Source organism: Mus musculus, chromosome 10 (assembly GCF_000001635.26).
Source record: "Mus musculus strain C57BL/6J chromosome 10, GRCm38.p6 C57BL/6J".
In the NCBI taxonomy this organism is placed as follows: Eukaryota; Metazoa; Chordata; class Mammalia; order Rodentia; family Muridae; genus Mus; species Mus musculus.
In genome coordinates this window covers 112,161,752-112,182,377 of record NC_000076.6, presented here as the reverse complement: position 1 = coordinate 112,182,377, position 20,626 = coordinate 112,161,752, and the positions used below count along the sequence as shown (strand labels likewise).

Sequence of the window (20,626 nt, the reverse complement as noted above, 5' to 3'; positions counted from 1 at the left end):
AGCCGATCATCAGGCACATGTTCACAATACCTGCTTTTAACAAAGCATGGGAATAGACCACCAAGCATCTTAAAGGCTCTTTGGGAATTGAGAGTACAAGCCTGTCTTAGGATGCAGGTCTCTCTCTCTTCAGCTAAGTGAGCTTTCTGGGCCTCCTGTTAGTCATAAATTGGTAATAACAGTAGATACTGGATCAGTGGATGAAAAATAAGATGACATATTCTTAATGTTTATAAAAACATTAAGTAAAAGATAGAAATGGTTATAATTACAACTGTACATACCGAATCCTTAAAATCTCAATAGATGTGGATATGTCCTGTTGGGGGTTAGAGGATGCCCTGTGTGGTATGAAGTCCTGAGAGGAATGTGTGTTGTTGACATAGGCAAGACCTTGTCAAGGACCAATACCTCGGCACCATGGTGGTCTCAAAAGTTTTTCCTAGGTTAGGCTCAGGGAAATGGCAAAGCTTTCCCTCCTAATTCAAGCGCAACTGTCAATAATGTGTGAAGAAAATGTCTGTCATAGCTTTCTCCCTCCAGATGATTACAGCCTGAAGACCACTGCCCTATAGAGATGGCTATTGTTGATTAGTTAAACCCGCCTCCTGGTTCAGAGAATGGAATAACACTGGCTCCTTGTTTATCTGAATGAATAACCCTGCCTCCCTCTTCAACTCTATGCAATAAACAGGCTGAGTGTCTGGGGTGGTGAGTCTTTGCCATCGAGAGCCCAGCTATTCCGTGTGACCACATGTTTGCCTTTCGTCATTCCCTCAATGTCCCAGTCAGGTCTGTCCCTGAATCCATGGATAGGGTGAGGGCTAGTCTATATTCACAAGTGCTAAGGGATTCTTTGGGATTTCAAAAAAGATAAACACCAAAATTTTCGATAAATACAGGATATGTAATCCCTTACCTAACAAAACCCTTTAATAGCACCTCGTCAGGAACATGCCAGATTTCACGAGTGTCTTCTCTGGGATTTCTGCTCACTGTCCATCTTCCTTGGAAGGTCACACTGTTGTCAAATTCTTCCCTGACTTCATGACCTGTCACTACTACATGAAATACTACTGCATATTGCTTATGATTTATTGTCTGACTCTCGGAACATGAGATCTGTTCCATGAGGACAGGAACTTCATAACTGCTGTGGCCCCCATGCCTGATAATAACTATTTCACGGAAAGCCATGAAGGAGCACGCTCTACAGTTTGCTTTACTTTCCTGATAATATTTCATTTTTTCTATGTAATAACTTATTTAAGTGAACACCAAGAAAATGCCTAGCTAATGCTGAAGTAAATGAAAGAAATCAAGTTTTAAAATATGTGAAAGTCGCATTATGTCTGAGTTGAGAAAAATCATTTTTAACCAGGTGTGGTGGCCCATACCTTTAACTCCAACACTCAGGAGGCAGAAGGAGGGGCATCTCTGAATTCAAGGCCAGCCTAGTCTACAGAGGGGATTCCAGGACACCCAGGGGTACACAGCAAAACCCTGTCTTAAACAAACAGACTCACTTTGCTTTAAACTTTGCACAAAAGGCGATCAGGGAGCTTTCCACTCCATACACCAAGTCAAACCTCCCACTGCTGACTCTCACTTAGTCCTTTCCTACATCTTGCTTAAGGCAACTGCTCCAACCAAAAGGCGTACAGTTACTTTGTAATTTAATACTTGTAAACTGACAAACAGAAGATGTACCTACTTAGGGTATAAATGTGATAATTTGTTATGTGTTCATCGTGTGATAATTACAACAGTAAGGACAAATCCACACCTGCCAGCGTAGTGAGTATAGGCGTATGAGAATCCTTAAAGCTTCCTCATAGAATTCCAAAATACCCTACTGCAGTCACCATGTACTTATTAACATTAGTTCCACACAGAACTTACTCTGCTGATAAACAACACTGAGCCCTTTGATAACATCTCCCTCTCTCCCCATACCCCCATCTCTGGGAACAATGCGTAATTGACATGTCCTATCTTTCTGTATGTGGATTAGCCAATTCCTACAGATGACGTCACCCTAAATATTCAACCACATACAATCACTCTGATCTCTGTCTCTCAAATCTACAGCCAGTCTATTAGCAACTTGGCCCATGTTCAGAGTCTAGACAGACACCCATCCAATCGGATTGCTTCTCACCTAGGTCTGTTTTACCCTCATCTGGGTGAGAGCCCTCATCCTCACTTGGTGCTTACATTATATTGGTAGTCTCCTTCAAGGTCTTCCTGATTCTAGGTGTGCTAGAATATGGATTACAGTTAAGTATATGATTACATATGATTACAACTAAGTATAATTAGGAAATTAATAGCATCTCCCCAAATGAGGCAAGGACAGAGAAGCGGAAGCAGTTTTAAAACAGACCTTTTCAACTTTAAAGATTAGACTGTAGCCCAAATAAGCTATAGCTCACGACAACTGCATGAAAAATGTGTGTATAAATATATATATGCATATATATACATACACATATATAACACATATATAATATTTGTATATAACATATAATATAATACAATAAATAAAATATATACAATATATATTACATAAGCATACATTTATATATACATGCCACCACTCTCAATTAAATAAAAAGTGTTAAACACACATGTGAGGATAGGAATAAAATTTTCCATGTGTGAAATCCTGGCAATGGTGCTTTAGTTTTGCCATGAAGAGTAAACTACTTGATATAAGTAAAAAAAGTTTTAAATAGCCCTGGCTTATTGAAATAAATGTTCAATATTATACTTTCTATAATTAACAGCAAAAGTGACATTTCTAAGACACACGCACTGTGCACTTTGAAGTTTGTTAGTCCTCGGTGGCTTGTCTGTTACCTTCTCGGTTGCCTCTGGCCTGCTGGCTGCCTTTGGCTTCTCTGTACTCCTCTGAATATACTGCTTGTAGCCGTCTTTCATTTCACTTGCGTACTGCTGGTACTTTAGCCTGTATTTGCCTGTTGGCGCTGGCAAATCCTCAGGTATTACGTCCTGTTCCTAGGGGTAAAACAACGTGTACTGTCTGTAAGAAAATAATATTTTTTTAAAAAGACATAGTATTTTCTTGGTGACATTGCCTCCCTTACCATTTATCTTACCACTTAACTCTAAAAAGGCCACCATATTCTGTGTTCTGAAAAGAGGGGACATTAAAATATTAAGCGAACGTGAATTAATTAATTAATTAATTAATTGAAAGCAAAATAAAAAACATGTAGCTAAGTGAGCACTGATCGGAGCAGATAGGATTGAGCAGAGTGAGCCAGGTGTGGGGGCACACACTTTTTAATCCCAGCACTCAGGAGGCAGAGGCTGGTGAATCTCTGTGAGTTTGAAGCCACCCTGGTCTACAAATCAAATTCCAGGACAGCCAGGGCTACACAGGAAAACTGTCTTAGGGGGGAAAAATAAAATTATATATATATATATATATATATATATATATATATATATATATATATATATATATATATAATTTTTATTTTATATATTATATACAACTAATATGATATATATAATAAAAATACAAAGAATTGATCAAAATGGGCACTAGGCCTCAGTAATCCTCTATTCCTTTCGCTGCTGAAGGTCTCCTGCTAAAGCAACGTGAACGAATTAAGATCAAGATTTTTCTCTTAGATACTTTATGTATATCTTTTCTTTTCTGACCAAACCAGTTCTAGGAACTAGAGATTGACATCGCTAAGAATCACGGTTGCCACTTCTACACTATTACTATGTATTACTCCTAGTATTCTGTGGTTCCCTGTCAAATTTCTGTGGTAGCAAGAGACAACAGAGCCAGTGGATTGAGATAGGCACAGATACTGCACAAAGAAAATATAAATACCAGTCCAGCCCTTGAAGAGTTCTGAGGAGATGCAAGTAAAACAGAAGAGAAGGTGGAGCCAAATGTAGAGCCATGATCATTGTAAAATACAGACTGTGGGGGTATATATTATTATTATTATTATTATTATTATTATTATTGATTAAATTTGATTATTTCCCTACTTCTTAGTATTCTAAAGTCTGAGCTAATTTCTAAGAAATCAATTTCCTGCCATTCATATACTATGTTATGATCTCATATTTTACAATTTTTAAAAAAAAATTCCTGGAAGAATCCGTACTCAGACACACCTGTAACTTGGCAACTTTACAAGTATTTAAAAATGTTATTTCAGTATTCAAAAACAGTAAAACTATTTCATCAATACCACTGCTGGATATTTTTTAGATGCGACTTACATAAACCAAGGACACACTGATTAATTGGGAAAAGAACATGTAAACTGAGAGCAGCTCTAATGGCATGCACCGGAACACGGAAATGCACACTGACCACTTCCTGTAGTCGATGCTGACTGTTAGGTCTTTGACATGGCAGAACCCAGCCCAGAGCAGGCTCTGACCGCGGTGGGTTAAGATGAACATGGACTGTACCACGTGCTGTTTGTGAAAAATTATCCTAAAAAAGTGAAATGGAATCAGAGTTAGTACCTGTTGGTGGAGGCTGCCGCAGTCAAAGATTTACTACTTTAAACATAAAGTTTAAAATTACCTCCTCATCAGAGTCAACAAGGCTTCCCAGATCAAGTGGTGGGACCCTAAAAGAAATAATCTATGCATCTCATAAAATCTTAAGAGAGTCTGTAATAACAGAAAAATCATTATCAAATACATTATCTGTACTAAGTAACAATTGGGCTAATAGTATGTTGGCTGCCACTCTCTAGTTTTTGACAAATATTCAATAACTTTTCATATTGGTTATTAAATTCAGTCATTATTAATGGAGAATAATAAAATCAAAATATAATGGTAACAAAATTAAAAAGCGCACAATACTATGACTCAATACATTGTATTCATACAAAGGTGAGAATAAGGAGGTGCCTCAGTGAAGAAGGCATTTGCTGGGCTGCTCTGTCGTTCGGATGCCCTGAACCCACATAAAAGCGGGTGGGAGGGGCGGCTGCTTGTCATCAGCACCTGGGAGGATGAGAAGGGATCCCCCAGGCACTGATGCACACCACACACAGACACAGACACATGAGAAAAGGACGAAGGCAATGCGTTCTCACACCCATCCTCCCAGTGAGTTCCCTGCTCTGCTGTTGGGCATGCCCCAGGACATCTGCCATCCCGCTGAGGTGAGCACGTGGCAGGCTAGTAAGATCTCTATCTGAGTCGTGTTATAACTGCATGCTTCTCTCCAACCCTGTTCCCTTGAGATCAGCTGGCGTTAAGACTGTCGACACAGAAATCAGCAAGCACTGTGCGTCAGGATTGGATTTACGATTTATTTGGTTGACTTCTGAGACTTAAGCAGGGGAGGGAGAAATATTGATACTGCAAATAAAACTTAAACGAACCATATATGGAGCTGCCAAGTGGTGGGAAGCACAAGAGAATATTCAGCAATAAGATTTTAAGCATTCAAAATTGGCTTCACCTAGAAACCACTCCTAATGTTTTACAGCAAACAAAAATGTCAATCAACATTCATATTGGAACTAGTTCATCACTGCGGCCACAGGCTGGTTATAAATATTGAGGGAAAAGCAAACAAAGCACTCTGTGAGTACAAATAGGCTAAATAAACTTTGTAATAACTTAAATATTTTGTTAGCTGTGTAGATTTCTTCCTAATGTAATTTACCTAACGAACACTTCGATCAACTTAACGTGCACTTAATTTTTATAATGAGCAACTAAAAATGTAAGTAAATAAAACATCTCATATCAATTGTAAAACATATTTTAGCACACAACTGGAACACCCCGTGCTCCTCTCCTTAACACACGCCCCTTGCTAATTCTCCCTGCTGTGTGTTTAGTACCCAAACATAACATTTTACTCAAACATCACTTCTGTCTTATGTCTGGCTGCAGGTGTAGGTGTCTATCATGTAGCAGCAGAGAAATGATTGGCTCTGCTGATTTTCAGTCCACAGAAAGTAGCAGAATGGTGTGGTTCAGCCTGGCAAATTGCTACTTTTAGTTTCTATGTCAGAGATGTCTTCCAATCTGAGCTATATGAAACCTCTATTTTTAAAGTGTTTTATACTTTTCAAATATTTGAAACTATAACATATCAGGCATATTTAAATAAAAAAATTTAATAATATAAAATATATAAATATAAAATAATATCAATTGGATTCTCATATTCTTTAACATAACAATTTAAAATAGAGATAGAGTTACTACTAGATAACTTTTACTATGACAATCATAAAATGAAGGATGGCATACATTTTTTAATATATGTATTCAGAGCAGGTATGCTTATTCATACATATACATGTATCAAAATACCCTACAGAATTCCTCTAGAACACTAAAAGTAGCAACTTGCTAGGCTGAAGTACACCACACTGATAATTTCTGTAGACTAAAAATAAGCAAAGTAGATACAGTTTTGTGATGTTATGTATTATTTTAATAGAAATTTAAATTTTAAAAAGACAAAGTGAATTTTTGAAGGAAAGAAAAATGGGAGAGTGGCATTAAATAAAACAAGAACAGCAAAATATTATTCATATTCTTACTATCCTATCAGAAGACTTTTAATTCTGCTGCAATAATATTCAGGATCTCTCTATGCAGTTTTTTCTGCACTTCACAATCAAAACTGTATACATACATATATACGTGAATATGCATATATAGAAAGTTTTTTAACTAATCAAGTTATCATAAGTGATTGCCTATTCAGCAATAAATATGTTAAGAAATATAGCTTACATAGGTAGGCAGGAATTTTGGTTTGTCCATGATCTAGAAGTCCATCCTTGCTTTAATTTAAAAGAAAAGAAAAGATTAAAAAAAAAAGCAGAATCAGTGTACCTTATACATTAAAAGATAGTCATGACTGCATGCAATAAAGAGAATTCTACTTTTTTCTCAGTAAACTCCATAGAAAACGCGCCTCCCAAGCCCTCCTCACTGCTGTTAAGACACAGAGAAAATGATGCTAAGACAGATAATCACCACCTTCGCAGCACTCTGAGCTTGGGAAGATGTCTCCCTAAACCATAGCCAAGGTGGAGCAGGCAGGAAGAGTGACTGGGTGTCTCCTGTTAGACATATACATGGCGGGTAAGCGGTACCCATGAATCTCAACAACATGGTTGTTTAAACAAGACCTGAAAAATAACACCAGTGTCAGCTGTGGATGGAGGCCCCACCCCTACATGAAGTACTATCTGCAATTACTGTCTGCAGAGAGAGAGAGAGAGAGAGAGAGAGAGAGAGAGAGAGAGAGAGAGAGAAAGAGACAGAGATCCCTCTTCTCAAGCCCCTGATAATACATTCACATATGAGCAACACTGAAGGGACTCAGCAGGTTGTATTTAAAAATTGTATACTACATATATATATATATATATATATATATATATATATATATATATATATATATATATGCATACATATATATACATATACACACATATATATAATTATATATAATATATGACTATGTGATATATCAAAGGTTATCTTGTATGCTGTATATTTTATTATGTATTATATGTTATAATTTATAATCTATTATAATAATCAAAGAGTCAGAGGGACTTTGGGGCACGTGGAAAGAATTGGGGGCAGAAGCACAGAGCCGCTGAGGCAGCAGCCTGGGCGGGCCGCAGACAACCGGCCACCATCCGGACCAGAGGACAGGTGTCCGCCTGGCTTGGGAGGCGACCTCAGCCTCAGCAGCAGCGGTCGCCATCTGGGTTCCGGGACTCCGCGGGACCTAGGAAATTAGTCTGAACAGGTTAGAGGGTGCACCAGAGAACCGGACAGCTTCTGGGACGGGCGGAAGCACAGAGCCGCTGAGGCAGCAGCCTGGGCGGGCCGCAGATAACCGGCCACCATCCGGACCAGAGGACAGGTGTCCGCCTGGCTTGGGAGGCGACCTCAGCCTCAGCAGCAGCGGTCGCCATCTGGGTTCCGGGACTCCGCGGGACCTAGGAAATTAGTCTGAACAGGTTAGAGGGTGCACCAGAGAACCGGACAGCTTCTGGGACGGGCGGAAGCACAGAGCCGCTGAGGCAGCAGCCTGGGCGGGCCGCAGATAACCGGCCACCATCCGGACCAGAGGACAGGTGTCCGCCTGGCTTGGGAGGCGACCTCAGCCTCAGCAGCAGCGGTCGCCATCTGGGTTCCGGGACTCCGCGGGACCTAGGAAATTAGTCTGAACAGGTTAGAGGGTGCGCCAGAGAACCAGACAGCTTCTGGGACGGGCGGAAGCACAGAGCCGCTGAGGCAGCAGCCTGGGCGGGCAGCAGACAACCGGCCACCATCCGGACCAGAGGACAGGTGTCCGCCTGGCTTGGGAGGCGGCCTCAGCCTCAGCAGCAGCAGTCGCCATCTTGGTTCCGGGACTCAGCAGAACTTAGGAAATTAGTCTGAACAGGTTAGAGGGTGCGCCAGAGAACCTGACAGCTTCTGGGACGGGCAGAAGCACAGAGCCGCTGAGGCAGCAGCCTGGGCGGGCCGCAGACAACCGGCCACCATCCGGACCAGAGGACAGGTGTCCGCCTGGCTTGGGAGGCGACCTCAGCCTCAGCAGCAGCGGTCGCCATCTGGGTTCCGGGACTCCGCGGGACCTAGGAAATTAGTCTGAACAGGTTAGAGGGTGCACCAGAGAACCGGACAGCTTCTGGGACGGGCGGAAGCACAGAGCCGCTGAGGCAGCAGCCGGGGCGGGCCGCAGATAACCGGCCACCATCCGGACCAGAGGACAGGTGTCCACCTGGCTTGGGAGGCGACCTCAGCCTCAGCAGCAGCGGTCGCCATCTTGGTTCCGGGACTCAGCAGAATTTAGGAAATTAGTCTGAACAGGTTAGAGGGTGTGCCAGAGAACCGGACAGCTTCTGGAACGGGCAGAAGCACAGAGCCGCTGAGGCAGCAGCCTGGGCGGGCCGCAGATAACCGGCCACCATCCGGACCAGAGGACAGGTGTCCGCCTGGCTCGGGAGACGGCCTCGGCCTCAGGAGCAGCGGTCACCATCTTGGTTCCAGGACTCCCTGGAACTTAGGATTTTAGTCTGCACAGGTGAGAGTCTGCACCACAGAAGCTGACAGCTTCTGGGAACTGCCAAAGCAACACAGCTTCTGAGAGAGGCCCTGTTTTGGGCCTTCTTCTTCGACCAGGAGGAGGTCCAAAAACAAGATATCTGCACACCTTCCCTGTAAGAGAGCTTGCCAGCAGAGAGTGCTCTGAGCACTGAAACTCAGAGGAGAGAATCTGTCTCCCAGGTCTGCTGAGAGACGGTAACAGAATCACCAGAAGAACAATCTCTAAACAGAGTCAACTATAACTACTAACTCCAGAGATTACCAGATGGCGAAAGGTAAACGGAGGAATCCTACTAACAGGAACCAAGACCACTCACCATCATCAGAACCCAGTACTCCCACTTCGCCCAGTCCAGGGCACCCCAACACACCCGAAAACCTAGACCTAGATTTAAAAGCATATCTCATGATGATGGTAGAGGACATCAAGAAGGACTTTAATAAATCACTTAAAGAAATACAGGAGAACACTGCTAAAGAGTTACAAGTCCTTAAAGAAAAACAGGAAAACACAATCAAACAGGTAGAAGTCCTTACAGAAAAAGAGGAAAAAACATACAAACAGGTGATGGAAATGAACAAAACCATACTAGACCTAAAAAGGGAAGTAGAAACAATAAAGAAAACTCAAAGTGAGGCAACACTGGAGATAGAAACCCTAGGAAAGAAATCTGGAACCATAGATTTGAGCATCAGCAACAGAATACAAGAGATGGAAGAGAGAATCTCAGGTGCAGAAGATTCCATAGAGAACATCGGCACAACAATCAAAGAAAATGGAAAATGCAAAAAGATCCTAACTCAAAATATCCAGGAAATCCAGGACACAATGAGAAGACCAAACCTACGGATAATAGGAGTGGATGAGAATGAAGATTTTCAACTTAAAGGGCCAGCAAACATCTTCAACAAAATTATTGAAGAAAACTTCCCAAATATAAAGAAAGAGATACCTATGAACATACAAGAAGCCTACAGAACTCCAAATAGACTGGACCAGAAAAGAAATTCCTCCCGACACATAATAATCAGAACAACAAATGCACTAAATAAAGATAGAATACTAAAAGCGGTAAGGGAAAAAGGTCAAGTAACATACAAAGGCAAGCCTATCAGAATTACACCAGATTTTTCACCAGAGACTATGAAAGCCAGAAGAGCCTGGACAGATGTTATACAGACACTAAAAGAACACAAATTCCAGCCCAGGCTACTATACCCTGCCAAACTCTCAATTACCATAGATGGAGAAACCAAAGTATTCCACGACAAAACCAAATTCTCACATTATCTCTCCACGTATCCAGCCCTTCAAAGGGTAATAACAGAAAAAAACCAATACAAGAACGGGAACAATGCCCTAGAAAAAACAAGAAGGTAATCCCTCAACAAACCTAAAAGAAGACAGCCACAAGAACAGAATGCCAACTTTAACAACAAAAATAACAGGAAGCAACAATTACTTTTCCTTAATATCTCTTAACATCAATGATCTCAACTCCCCAATAAAAAGACATAGACTAACAAACTGGCTACACAAACAAGACCCAACATTTTGCTGTTTACAGGAGACACATCTCAGAGAAAAAGATAGACACTACCTCAGAATAAAAGGCTGGAAAACAATTTTCCAAGCAAATGGTATGAAGAAACAAGCTGGAGTAGCCATCCTAATATCTGATAAGATTGACTTCCAACCCAAAGTCATCAAAAAAGACAAGGAGGGGCACTTCGTTCTCATCAAAGGTAAAATCCTCCAAGAGGAACTCTCAATTCTGAATATCTATGCGCCAAATACAAGGGCAGCCACATTCATTAAAGAAACTTTAGTAAAGCTCAAAGCACACATTGCACCTCACACAATAATAGTGGGAGACTTCAACACACCACTTTCACCAATGGACAGATCATGGAAACAGAAACTAAACAGGGACACACTGAAACTAACAGAAGTGATGAAACAAATGGATCTGACAGATATCTACAGAACATTTTATCCTAAAACAAAAGGATATACCTTCTTCTCAGCACCTCATGGTACCTTCTCCAAAATTGACCACATAATAGGCCACAAAACAGGCCTCAACAGATTCAAAAATATTGAAATTGTCCCATGTATCCTATCAGATCACCATGCACTAAGGCTGATCTTCAATAACAAAAAAAATAACAGAAAGCCAACACTCACGTGGAAACTGAACAACACTCTTCTCAATGATACCTTGGTCAAGGAAGGAATAAAGAAAGAAATTAAAGACTTTTTAGAGTTTAATGAAAATGAAGCCACAACGTACCCAAACCTTTGGGACACAATGAAAGCATTTCTAAGAGGGAAACTCATAGCTCTGAGTGCCTCCATGAAGAAACGGGAGAGAGCACATACTAGCAGCTTGACAACACATCTAAAAGCTCTAGAAAAAAAGGAAGCAAATTCACCCAAGAGGAGTAGACGGCAGGAAATAATCAAACTCAGGGGTGAAATCAACCAAGTGGAAACAAGAAGAACTATTCAAAGAATTAACCAAACGAGGAGTTGGTTCTTTGAGAAAATCAACAAGATAGATAAACCCTTAGCTAGACTCACTAGAGGGCACAGAGACAAAATCCTAATTAACAAAATCAGAACTGAAAAGGGAGACATAACAACAGATCCTGAAGAAATCCAAAACACCATCAGATCCTTCTACAAAAGGCTATACTCAACAAAACTGGAAAACCTGGACGAAATGGACAAATTTCTGGACAGATACCAGGTACCAAAGTTGAATCAGGATCAAGTTGACCTTCTAAACAGTCCCATATCCCCTAAAGAAATAGAAGCAGTTATAAATAGTCTCCCAGCCAAAAAAAGCCCAGGACCAGACGGGTTTAGTGCAGAGTTCTATCAGACCTTCAAAGAAGATCTAATTCCAGTTCTGCACAAACTTTTTCACAAGATAGAAGTAGAAAGTACTCTACCCAACTCATTTTATGAAGCCACTATTACTCTGATACCTAAACCACAGAAAGATCCAACAAAGATAGAGAACTTCAGACCAATTTCTCTTATGAATATCGATGCAAAAATCCTCAATAAAATTCTCGCTAACCGAATCCAAGATCACATTAAAGCAATCATCCATCCTGACCAAGTAGGTTTTATTCCAGGAATGCAGGGATGGTTTAATATACGAAAATCCATCAATGTAATCCACTATATAAACAAACTCAAAGACAAAAACCACATGATCATCTCGTTGGATGCAGAAAAAGCATTTGACAAGATCCAACACCCATTCATGATAAAAGTTCTGGAAAGATCAGGAATTCAAGGCCCATACCTAAACATGATAAAAGCAATCTACAGCAAACCAGTAGCCAACATCAAAGTAAATGGAGAGAAGCTGGAAGCAATCCCACTAAAATCAGGGACTAGACAAGGCTGCCCACTTTCTCCCTACCTTTTCAACATAGTACTTGAAGTATTAGCCAGAGCAATTCGACAACAAAAGGAGATCAAGGGGATACAAATTGGAAAAGAGGAAGTCAAAATATCACTTTTTGCAGATGATATGATAGTATATATAAGTGACCCTAAAAATTCCACCAGAGAACTCCTAAACCTGATAAACAGCTTCGGTGAAGTAGCTGGATATAAAATTAACTCAAACAAGTCAATGGCCTTTCTCTACACAAAGAATAAACAGGCTGAGAAAGAAATTAGGGAAACAACACCCTTCTCAATAGTCACAAATAATATAAAATATCTCGGCGTGACTCTAACTAAGGAAGTGAAAGATCTGTATGATAAAAACTTCAAGTCTCTGAAGAAAGAAATTAAAGAAGATCTCAGAAGATGGAAAGATCTCCCATGCTCATGGATTGGCAGGATCAATATTGTAAAAATGGCTATCTTGCCAAAAGCAATCTACAGATTCAATGCAATCCCCATCAAAATTCCAACTCAATTCTTCAATGAATTAGAAGGAGCAATTTGCAAATTCATCTGGAATAACAAAAAACCTAGGATAGCAAAAACTCTTCTCAAGGATAAAAGAACCTCTGGTGGAATCACCATGCCGGACCTAAAGCTTTACTACAGAGCAATTGTGGTAAAAACTGCATGGTACTGGTATAGAGACAGACAAGTAGACCAATGGAATAGAATTGAAGACCCAGAAATGAACCCACACACCTATGGTCACTTGATCTTCGACAAGGGAGCTAAAACCATCCAGTGGAAGAAAGACAGCATTTTCAACAAATGGTGCTGGCACAACTGGTTGTTATCATGTAGAAGAATGCGAATCGATCCATACTTATCTCCTTGTACTAAGGTCAAATCTAAATGGATCAAAGAACTTCACATAAAACCAGAGACACTGAAACTTATAGAGGAGAAAGTGGGGAAAAGCCTTGAAGATATGGGCACAGGGGAAAAATTCCTGAACAGAACAGCAATGGCTTGTGCTGTAAGATCGAGAATTGACAAATGGGACCTAATGAAACTCCAAAGTTTCTGCAAGGCAAAAGACACCGTCAATAAGACAAAGAGACCACCAACAGATTGGGAAAGGATCTTTACCTATCCTAAATCAGATAGGGGACTAATATCCAACATATATAAAGAACTCAAGAAGGTGGACTTCAGAAAATCAAACAACCCCATTAAAAAATGGGGCTCAGAACTGAACAAAGAATTCTCACCTGAGGAATACAGAATGGCAGAGAAGCACCTGAAAAAATGTTCAACATCCTTAATCATCAGGGAAATGCAAATCAAAACAACCCTAAGATTCCACCTCACACCAGTCAGAATGTCTAAGATCAAAAATTCAGGTGACAGCAGATGCTGGCGTGGATGTGGAGAAAGAGGAACACTCCTCCATTGTTGGTGGGATTGCAGGCTTGTACAACCACTCTGGAAATCCGTCTGGCGGTTCCTCAGAAAATTGGACATAGTACTACCGGAGGATCCAGCAATACCTCTCTTGGGCATATATCCAGAAGATGCCCCAACTGGTAAGAAGGACACATGCTCCACTATGTTCATAGCAGCATTATTTATAATAGCCAGAAGCTGGAAAGAACCCAGATGCCCCTCAACAGAGGAATGGATACAGAAAATGTGGTACATCTACACAATGGAGTACTACTCAGCTATTAAAAAGAATGAATTTATGAAATTCCTAGCCAAATGGATGGACCTGGAGGGCATCATCCTGAGTGAGGTAACACATTCACAAAGGAACTCACACAATATGTACTCACTGATAAGTGGATATTAGCCCAAAACCTAGGATACCCAAGATATAAGATACAATTTCCTAAACACATGAAACTCAAGAAAAATGAAGACTGAAGTGTAGACACTATGCCCCTCCTTAGAAGTGGGAACAAAACACCCTTGGAAGGAGTTACAGAGACAAAGTTTGGAGCTGAGATTAAAGGGTGGACCATGTAGAGACTGCCTTATCCAGGGATCCACCCCATAATCAGCATCCAAACGCTGACACCATTGCATACACTAGCAAGATTTTATCGAAAGGACCCAGATGTAGCTGTCTCTTGTGAGACTATGCCGGGGCCTAGCAAACACAGAAGTGGATGCCCACAGTCAGCTAATGGACGGATCACAGGGCTCCCAATGGAGGAGCTAGAGAAAGTACCCAAGGAGCTAAAGGGATCTGCAACCCTATAGGTGGATCAACATTATGAACTAACCAGTACCCCGGAGCTCTTGACTCTAGCTGCATATGTATCAAAAGATGACCTAGTCGGCCATCACTGGAAAGAGAGGCCCATTGGACACACAAACTTTATATGCCCCAGAACAGGGGAACGCCAGGGCCAAAAAGGGGGAGTGGGCGGGTAGGGGAGTGGGGGTGGGTGGGTATGGGGGGGACTTTTGGTATAGCATTGGAAATGTAAATGAGCTAAATACCTAATAAAAAATGGAAAGAAAAAAAAAAAAAAAAAAAAAATTGTATACTACATATATATATATATATATATATATATATATATATATGCATACATATATATACATATACACACATATATATAATTATATATAATATATGACTATGTGATATATCAAAGGTTATCTTGTATGCTGTATATTTTATTATGTATTATATGTTATAATTTATAATCTATTATAATAATCAAAGAGTCAGAGGGACTTTGGGGCACGTGGAAAGAATTGGGGGAAAGTGAGTGAGTAGATAATGATATAAATATAGTACCTATGTATGAAATTCTCTATAAATTTTAAATGAAAAATCACCATAATATACTGGAGAAAGAGGAATTGTTTTGTTACTCCATGGACTATAAAATGGTAGTGTCTTGAGGACTGAGAAGAACATTCCTCACAATGCAAACCCAGATGCCTGTTCTACATAACTATCCTTAAAAAAATTAAAAAATATATGTATGTATATATTAAAATATATGTGTGTATATGTATGTATGTGTGTATATCTATACATACAAATATATATATATACATACATATACATATACATATACATATACATATACATATACATATACATATACATATACATATACATATATATATATATATACATATTTGCTCTGCAAACATTTTGTTTGGATTTAAATTAAAAAATGGCATGATTGCTATATCACCCTTAGCTCTGAGTTTGAACCTGCGTGTTTCAGGATCCTAAACAGGCAGTGACTAAAGATGTCATTTTTGTTGAAATCTTCTGTTTTGGCCTACATTTTACCACCTTCTCTGCTTTAAACACCTATGGTTCTCTGTTAAATATTTACCCTTAGTTGTATTTTTAACACTGTTGGAATATGGATCTCACCTGTAGGCCTCGGGGCTCCCTGAGCTAAGTCTTCATGTACTGTTGGGTCTTTAGCACCTAGCATCACACGGAGCAGCTTTTGAGTACAAAATAATAAAGCAAGGGACCTGGTCACTGAAACTTCACTTTCAGTAAGAGTACGCAATTTGGAGAAAGTTAAGCTTGGTATCTTTTAAATCTTCCTTTGTATATAAACTACACTATATCTTATGTGACCACTAAAACTACTTTTAGAACATTTAATATATAAAATGCTAATAGGGTAAGCTAATAAAGAGGCAGTTTACAATGATGTACCAATTAAACATAAACACACTAGAATGTAATACGGGAGAGATTGTAAGGCAAGCAATATTTTCCTCTTCCTTTATATTTTCTTCTTTCTCTCATATGTTCTGTAAATACATGGGTGACATTTAAAAAAATAACAACAATAAAGTAATAAGCTTAAAATTAACAGATTAAGTCTAAATCAATAGCAAAATAAGATAATGACTATCATCAACTTCGGTGGCCCCACACTTACAAAGCTAAGTAATGAGGATCCTACATATTTGTGAGTATGAACAGTCATCAACACAGCAGTAAAGAAAGGATGCTGGGAGCAACTGAGGGAATCATTCTGTAAGAGGATAATTCTAAGACTTACATACTTGCAGTGAATTCTTTCTTCCAGAAAATAGCCGAGTCTGGCTTCTTGAGGCAGCCACTCCTTTTACCTCTAAATCCATTCGAATGTTTGTGTTTCCCGTGCAATGTGCTATATTCTAAAAAGATGAAAATAAGTGCAAACATGCTCATTTTTATTATAATTGTAGATAATCCACACACAGTACTTTTCCATAGAAAGAAGCCATTGCATTTAATGGTTGTGGCTAGTAATAAATCATCATTGACCTTATAAACTAAAACCAAGTTTGGGTGGTGCAAATACATCATGCTTTGTGGCAGTCTGCCGAAGGTATGTCCCAAAAGGTCCATATCTTAATCTCGAGGCCCCGTGACTGTGTCTCTTTCATGGCAAAAGGGATATTTCAGGTGGCATTAAGTTAAAAATCTGAGAGGGGAAAACTAATCTGTTGGGCTCACTAGATCCACACAGGTCTAAAGAAGAGGGAGGAGGGGAGGATCCGGGTAAGTCAGAGAAGGTGAGAAGATGGGATCCCAAGTCCAAGAGAAACACGGATGCTACGCAGCTGCCACCAAAGAAGGGAAAGAGAGTAAGCAGTTTCCAGGATGCCCAAGAGAGAAGGATGAATGACACTTCCTCTGGGACCTCCAAAAGGAGCCTTTCCTGCTGGCAGCTTGCTTTCCAGACAAATTGTGTGCACTGACCTCCAGGAGTATAGCATAACACGCTTGTGTTATTTAAAGCCATTCAGTCTATGCTAAGGTTTTTCAGCATAATTGGGAGGCAGATAATAGTCTGCCTGCCTTCCCTGTACCATGAGCAAACTCTTCTTCATATTCAGTTCTCAAGACAGTATGGATTTTTATACTGTCAGGGTAGACTAACTTAACCGGTGGTGGCACATGCCTCTAATACCAGTAGTCTGAAGGCTGAGAGGCAGGCGAATCCCTGATTTACAGAGTGAGTTCCAGGACATCCAAGGCCACACAGAGAAACCCTGTCTCCAAAACAAAAGAGATAAAACAAACAAACAAACAAAAATCCGACCAACAGTATAATTAGTAATTTTGTATAAATCGTAATAATTATGTAATAGTATATATGTATATAAATTCTGCTTGTTAAATGAAGTCTCTATCTGTCCTCAAAATTTTACATGTTTTTATTTTGACTTTTGGAATGTTAAGCGTACACATGAGGTTCTATCTTCAAAGGAAGGAGCACTCTAACTGTTTTTGCCTAGGAGCTTGGAGCTGGCATGAATGTGCTTCCAAGCCAAAGCCTGGTGGCCTTTGCACTATCTATGTGGCTAGCGACTTTTCTGACACTGCGTCTTCCTCCAGACCCTTATTGTAAATTAATTTTTCTCAGTCAGCCTATGGTGCCCACCCTCATGGACTTTACAAAGAGCTTCAGCATACCCAGGTCTGATCAGTATTTAGCTTACTTATTATTTAGCTTAGTATTTATTTAGTATCTCAACATTTTCGTGTGCTTTGTTGGGGGGGGGAAGGCGGTTACTTTAATCAGCACCAGAATAATTTTCACCAAATTGTGTTGATCAGCAAGAGCTGTTGCTAGGAGGTAGTTACTATTGTTGATTAATGTCTTTGGTGCCTTTAACCACTGAGTCACGAAGGCTTCATTCCCTCCTTGTCTCTTAACAGGGACCACTTCCAACTCCAGCTATTCACTCCTGGTAAGTGTATCCCGAGCTTTGAATTTGTTCATGCAAAGTCAGAACACACATGAAAGGAAAGACATCTGATCCAGTTCATAAACAAGGAAGCGATTAATAAATACAGTTCAGTACTTAAATTCGTGAGGGACAGGGACTGAGTCCACCTTGAGTCCGTGGTGACAATCCACCCAAGGTCTGAAACTGAACACAAAGTCGTTCCTAATTCAATTTAAAGCTTACTTTACAGTACCTGGAGTGCTCCCAAAGGAATCTACTAGCTCCTTTTTCCAGGACTCAGGGCCACACTAGGGAGCAAGGCAAGCTGACTTGACCTAATAGTGTTAGCTCCTTACACCCCAAATCGAAAATAGAAGGACTGGAAGCTGTATAAACCATGGTGATTCCTTCCACCAAGAACTTCCTTCTGAAAGCTTACCCTTGGCAAACTCAGGAGCAGGTCCCAGAAAACACAACAGTCTAGACCAGAGTCTCTGGTTGCTAGGCAACTGGAGTTGGTTCCCTAGGCCTCCTGGCCCTCTCCAACTTCCCCAGTAATAAAAGGGACTTTGACTCCACCTCTGGGCCCGAATCTGTACTCTAATCCTTCCACTCCTCTGGCTGCCTCTACAGTCTGGACAAACACCCCTACACTAGCAGACAAACCCACCTGGAGTCCAAAGGCTTTCTTTCTTTTCTTTCTTTCTTTCTTTTTTTTTTTTTTAAAGTGTAGCCTCCCAGACCAAGAGCTCAAATCTGAGGTGTGATAAACCCTGGCCTGGACTACAGTAGGGGACTCATGCACAGCAGGCTTCTCCTGCACCAGGAGACCAGCAAAACCCGGCAAGGATCACAGTGGATCATTCATTTAGTGGAATTCCTTTGAACATTATTTCACAGAGCAACTACCATTATGTCCAGAGTCCAATTTGATATTCGAGGAGAAAACAACCATAAAAATATCCTGTATCCCAGACTATCACCAATTTTCCCACCAAAATCTTACCTATGTTTGCAACATCTTTGGGTCTCAACTACCTGTCCATAAAGGGACAATGTTAGCTTGAGTAGTTGTACAACTCTACGCCAATAACAATAAGTGGTATCTTTCAATGCAATCTCAGATCTGCAAATATTTTGAGGCTTAAGATTCTAAAATTTTAATATCTTTTGAAAAATCAACTTTCTCCAAAACAGGCACATTTTAAACAGTTTCACATTCAAATTTCAAATATATTTTGTGGGTTTTAAAACTGTAAACTCTTTGCAACCCCATAGGAAGAACTACAATATCAACCAACCAGACACCCCCAAAGCTCCCAAGGACTAAACTACCAACCAAGGAGTACACATGGAGGGGTCCATGGCTCCAGTTGCATATGTAGCAGAGGATGGCCTTGTAAGGCATCAGTGAGAGTGGAGGCCCTTGGTCCAGTGGAGGCTTGATGATTCAATGTAGGGGAAAGCTAGGGCCCTGAGGCGAGAGAGGGTAGGTGGGTCAGTGCAGGAGCACCCTCATAGAGGCAGGAGGAGAGGGTAAGGGATAGGAGGTTTGTGGAGGGGAAATTAAGAAGGGGGGTAACATTTGTAATGTAAATAAATAAAATAACCAAATTTTTTAAAAAAAGGAACTCTGGGGTGGGGACACAGCTCAGGTGCCTGGCATGGTTAAGGAAGATGATTTGACCCCTGACAACTTCAAAAAGTTAATATGATGATCAATCCCAGCACTCAGGAGGTTGAGGCAGGAGGCTGCGAAGTCTAAGATGATTCGCAGCTATGTAATAAGTTGAAGGGCAACAGGCTGAGCTACATGAGACCTTGTCACAAAAGAAAGAAAGAAAAAAAAACATAAAACTTATTAGGACCTGCCTGCTTGCTCCTCTCCCGCAATGCTGGGGTTAGAGGTGAGCATATGTATTATACATGGAGTTGATGGGGGTGCTGGGGATTCAAACTCAGGCTGTAGACTCTCACCCCCTGAGCTGCCTGCATCCACTACATTTTCCTTTGAAGTTTATGTTTTACTTTCAACATTTATTTGCATAGTGTTCCCTGCATTCAGAATATGCTGAGCCCATGGAATCTGCTAATACACCAAAGATTAGAAGTAAGGCACAGAAGCCTGTCTATCGCTGCCTCTTATGTCACAGACAGAATCCAAAATGTTTATTAGGCCTTGCAAATAAGAAACAGTTTCCACGGTGGGTGGGTGGGTGAAGAACGTTAAAACACACGCAGTGTAATAATAGCATGCGTGTTTCTTTATTTAGTAAACAAACTTTGACTGGAGGCTTAAAGTGCCTGTTTTAGATTTAGAGAAAAATCTGTAAATAAGGGAGAGTCACCTTTGATGTGAAGGGCACAGCCTGGTGG

General features: G+C 40.5%; 1 protein-coding gene across 13 annotated transcripts in view; it reads right to left on the bottom strand.

The window, feature by feature from the left end:
• Caps2 (calcyphosphine 2) overlaps positions 1-19,029 on the bottom strand; it is a 53,213-nt gene extending 34,184 nt beyond the window's left edge. For 3 of the 13 annotated variants that reach the window (XR_380413.3, XM_006513817.3, XM_006513820.3), the window contains exons 1-5: positions 7,024-7,356; positions 6,778-6,827; positions 4,589-4,634; positions 4,370-4,495; positions 2,863-3,021 (exon numbers count right to left, since the gene is read on the bottom strand). Coding sequence is in view for 12 of the 13 variants with exons in the window: in XM_006513817.3 (XP_006513880.1) it covers positions 2,863-3,021; positions 4,370-4,495; positions 4,589-4,634; positions 6,778-6,827; positions 7,024-7,161 (519 nt within the window). In the remaining variant the exon portion in view is untranslated. The other 10 variants (XM_006513814.4, NM_001310675.1, XM_006513815.1 and 7 more) reach the window with 10 other exon arrangements.
• Positions 19,030-20,626: the final 1,597 nt, after the last annotated feature.